This window comes from Schistocerca gregaria, chromosome 3 (assembly GCF_023897955.1).
Source record: "Schistocerca gregaria isolate iqSchGreg1 chromosome 3, iqSchGreg1.2, whole genome shotgun sequence".
Lineage (NCBI taxonomy): Eukaryota > Metazoa > Arthropoda > Insecta > Orthoptera > Acrididae > Schistocerca > Schistocerca gregaria.
The window spans coordinates 917,132,785-917,137,811 of record NC_064922.1 but is presented as its reverse complement, the minus strand read 5'-3'; the positions used below and the strand labels follow the sequence as shown (position 1 = coordinate 917,137,811).

Genomic DNA, 5,027 nt, shown 5'->3' with positions numbered 1-5,027 from the left:
CGTTATGCATTCTGGCCTCTTTTCTTACACACAAGTTTTTTGTTGAATCGCTATATGCCCAACACACACAGCAAGAAACAAGAACTTGAGATGTATTTGAAGCAACATTATGTCAGTATTTAGGTACTGTTAGCCAAACTCTCACTCACCTTCTGTGTTCATCATAATTTCATTTCAGATTGTTGTGTAACAGATCGCTTCAGAAGAACATTTATTACGTGTTCCTGACTAACTTTTTTTTGAAAAGACGACTGTCTTGTAGAAACGGACGTAGCTGCAGTTATATTCCACCTCCCCCCCCCCTCCCCCCACACACACAAAAACAGCAGTATCACATTTGTGAATATGATGAATCCCGAGAGCAATGGCGACGACAAAGAAATCATTCTGCAGTATAATAGAACCAAATGGGCTACTGACACACTCGACCAGCTAATAAATACCTATACCTGAATACAAAAGAAAAATCAGTGGCAAAAGAATTTTTCACAGGGTTTCAGACATTTATACCTATAAGACATACTTTTTTCGATTTCGTTAGGTTCCAGAGTTTTTGAACACGTATCAATAAACACTGTAGTGCAACAAAGCACAAAATATATGAGAATCTATAATATCGTTAGGGATGCAAATTGGATTCTGAGGATGTTGAGGGTGAGATTCATTAGATCTTGCTAGAAAAATAACACAGTGTTACTTGTAAAAAAATAATTTACTAGTTTTAATTTATTATGTACAGAAACCAGTATATATTAGCCTCTTGTCTGTGCTGTGGAATCTCGGATGCCAATATAAATCTGTTCCAGTGTCATATAAAACGGAATGTTTGTCCAGCGGAGTCAGGTTAACCGTGGTAAGCAGCCTTGGCAGCCAGGAAGGCAGCTCCAGGTCCACCATAGACAGCAGGGGCGACGGCAGCAACAGCAGGAGCAGCGACCACAGCGGGGGCGGCGTACGCGCCGTAAGCGGCGGCGGAGGCGGCGGCGAGGGCGGCGCCGTTGATGGCAGCGTCGCGGGCCCTCGTCTGGGCGACGGCGGCCAAGTGGGCGCCCCTGGCGGCGGCCACGTCAGGGGTGTCCAGGTTGTAGCCGCCAGGTCCGACGACGATGTTGGCCGGGCCGTAGGCGGCGAGGCCGGGGTGGATGCCGCCCACGTAGACGGGAGCGGGCTGGACGGCGGCAGCGAGGCCTGCGGCGTAGGCGGGGGCGGCGACGCCCGCCCCCAGGAAGCCGGGCTTGGCCAGGGCCACGGCCACGATAGCACTCAGGATGATCTACAACCACATCACCACAACATACGTCAGCAGGCTTACTAAGTCGTTGTCATTGACGGTAAAGTAATAGTTGCTAGATCAAATCGTATTCTTCAAACTCCTCCAATACTTGTCAGTTGTTCTACCACCTGGACACATCACAAGGCTCCTGAAAATGATCTCAGAAGGCGTGTAGATACGTTGAGCATTGGAAAAGTTAAACTAGGAATCCGACACACACTAATACCTCACAATATATTACCAACAACAAGAAAAAATCATTGTTAATTATGTGCATACAAGGGTATTTCTTGCATTGTATTTGAAACCATTGGAAAGTTGTTTCTTTTTTCTTACATATATGTTATGAATAGATAGACTGTTAACATGTTGTGTCAAAAAACTGCAGTAGACAGGAAACTACGAGCTGCTGGTGATTTTAAAACAGTCCACGAAAAATCTGGATTTTGTAGGAAATGAGATACGTTAGCTGCCACCTTTTTCATCAAAGCGACTACTAAGACTTCTAAATTGTGTAATTTATCAAATGTACAGTAGGATATGATTGCATAGCAAGGGAACAGAGAATGAAGAGAGAAGTCACTGAACCAACATGATTCTAGCTTACCAAAAGCGATGAATACCTTCGCTGCGCTACATAATGTAACTTAAGTTCATGTAAGATGGTAAGTATAACAATAGACAGAATGTAGGACACTTTTTTGTACATTCACGAACTCTCAGATCGTCACTGGCTAGACCAGTAGATGTAAGTATTGCAGGAAGGGCTAGAATAACTAAAACTATTTTTCAGTCTAAGGACGTCGAACTGGAACTCATACTAACGGTGCAAGATAGACATTATTTTCGATGTAGAAATCATCCGATGTTGCGAAAAAGTGTTCTTTTTATTTAACTGATGACCCGTTTCAGGTATCAGACCCATCGTCAGATCGACCGAAACCAGCCATCAGTTAAATAAAAACCACTGAATTTCGCAACTCTGGCTGTTTCCTACGTCAAACTGATCAACAAAAGTGTTGTCCTGTCATCAACTCATTTTGCTGGAAATCCATTCATTATCTTCTTATCTAACAACTTACTGTGAAAATATGAGTCAGTTTCATCCAAAATAAATCTTAGCAATATCGGTAAGCTGACTGATGTGTCCGGATTCTATGTTGGAAACAGTTTCTTTGATTTTTTACTACAACCTTGTAAATTAAAATTTTCAGTTCTTGTAACAGTCGTGTAAAGAGCATTGAAGCTGTACTGTTCTTTCAACATGAAGTAAAGTTATATAGACTGCTATCACTGAACTGTAAATCAGTTAAACAGTAAGTAAACATTGTGATAGCACTGCTGAGCGTCCTTCACTAATTCTTAAAAATATATCCATAATTCTACTGCCGAAGAATATTAGTCAACACTCAATGAAGAGTTCACAGTGGTCGGATATTTGCTGTGTAAATTGCAGCATACTTTGGGTCTGATACTCATATGCACAGTGAACTACTGCTGTGTAACTCAGATGAGTGGTTTTCTTTTAATCGAGGAACACAGCAATAGCAGCGCCCACTTTCAACCCCTCGTGCCCGACAGAAAACAAATCTTGTATCCTAGACGCTCAGTGAAACGTTCGTATCTTGGTTCAGTTCAATCCCAGTATTATTACACGCCTATGTAATGCTCCTTCTATGAGTATGGTTCGTTTGACAACCTTTCTTTTTTGAATGGGCAGTATTCCTTATCTGAAGAATTTGTTGTTAATCGGAAGCCAAAGTTAACTGTGGAGAAAATCGTACAAGTGACCTGTGAAGTGAGGTAAATGCACGTGGAGAGTCGAAAAACATAAGATCTTTAAAAACAAATCTGAAGCATCGGGTTTTAGCGTATAGCCTGTTTCTTAACTTGCATCTCGGAGAACAAATGATGAACGCATTACAATTTAAAAGGTGGATAAAGAATCAGGAGTAGCCAGTACAATATTATCGTTTGTACGCGATATAGTCAGTCTTGCTGAAAATGATGGTGGCTTGGATGACCTGTGTAATGGGACGGATAGAGTACTTAGCACCTGATAGGAAGCCTAGTGGAAAGCCTGACTTTCATGTACAAACAGAGCTGTCACACTCACCAGGCACCTCATGGTGGTGTCGGTGGTGGATGTCCGCTGCTGCTGCTTCTGCTGCTGGACTGTGCCGCCCGATCACTGATGTTCAGTTTATATAGACGGGCGGCATGGCGGTGAAAGTGGTGTGGCTGTCCTTCTGCTGCGTCCCCGATGGGCGTGGACTTGGACACGCCAGTTGCTAGAGCAGCGCATTTCCGTTACTTCACAACACAGTGGTCTACGGAGCCTAGCTACGAGGGGTTTCTCAATGTTCTCCTACAATTTGTGGTGACCTTCGCATTTTCTAACTGACCGCAAGACGGACGCTAGGCCGACGCAACAGAGGTGGGTGGCGGGCATCGTGAACTGCTCCGGCACTCTTTGATTCGCTCACGTATTAAAACGGAGTGTCCGTCCACTACTGATATACTATGCACTTTGTTCCTAGGACGCCTTTCCTAGCCAGTTGACTATCACTCTTATTCAATATCACGCATTTCTCTGTCACTACTGACTTACACGTGAGTTATGAAACATTTGCCCTTAAACAACTGTACTCAGCTTGCTAGAGAGATCCTATCTACATCTACGTGATTACTCTGCTATTCACAACAAAGTACCTGACAGAAGGTTCAATGAACCACCTTCAAGCTAGAATGAAATTTTCACTCTACAGCGGAATGTGTGCTGATATGAAACTGCCTGGCAGATTAAAACTGTTTGCCGGACCGAGACTCGAACTCGGGGCATTTGCCTTCGCGGGTAAGTGCTCTACCGACTAAGGTCCCGAGTACGAGTCTCGGTCCGGCACACAGTTTTAATCTGCCAGGAAGTTTCACCTTCAAGCTGTCTCTCTACAGCTCCGCTCTCTAAAGGAGCGCGGGAAAAACGAGCACTTAAATTATTCTGTGCGAGCTCTCATTTCTCTTATTTTATCGTGATGATCATTTCTCCTTACGTGGATGGTTGCCAACAGAATGTTTTCGCAATCGGAAGAGAAAACTGGTGATTTAAATTTCATGAGAAGATCCCGTCGCAACGAGAAACGCCTTTGTTTTAATGATTGCCACTTCTATTCACGTATTATGTTTGTGGCGCTATGTCCACTATTTCGCCATAATACAAAATGAGCCACGCTTCTCTGAACTTTTTCGATGTCATCCGTCAGTGATACTTGACGCGGATCCCACACCGCATAGCAGTACTCCAGAACAGGACGGATAGGAGTGGTGTAAGCAGTCTCTGAGCAGACATGTTGCCTCTTTTGAATGTTCTGATAACGAATCACAGTCTTTGGCTTGCTGTGCCCACAAAATTATCTATGTGATCGTTCCAATTTAGGTTACTTGTAATTGTAATCCTGAAGTATTTAGTTGAATTTGCAGCCTTCAGGTTTCGGTGACTTATCGCGTAATCGAAATTTAGCGGATTTCTTTTAGTACTCCTGCCAATAACTTCACGCTTTTATTTATTTTGGGTTAATTGCCACTTTTCGCACCATACAGAATCTTATCTAAATCATTACGCAAGTCATTTTGATGACTTTATTAGATGGTAAATACAGTATGATCTGCAAACAATCCAAGACGGCTACTCTAATTGTCTCTTACGTTGTAAGAAGGCTGTTCAGGTTTTTTTGTTGGTAACGCCGCCGCCACGTAG

The 5,027-nt window shown here is 43.3% G+C and overlaps 1 protein-coding gene across 1 annotated transcript; it reads right to left on the bottom strand.

Moving 5' to 3' along the window:
• Nucleotides 1-693: 693 nt before the first annotated feature.
• Nucleotides 694-3,454, bottom strand: LOC126355510 (cuticle protein 16.5-like). Its single transcript, XM_050005850.1, has 2 exons — nt 3,390-3,454; nt 694-1,273 (listed from the first exon to the last, which is right to left on the bottom strand). Exons 1-2 carry the CDS (start codon nt 3,399-3,401, stop codon nt 845-847), a joined length of 441 nt encoding a protein of 146 aa, XP_049861807.1. The 5' UTR covers nt 3,402-3,454; the 3' UTR covers nt 694-844.
• Between the last annotated feature and the right edge of the window lie 1,573 nt (nt 3,455-5,027).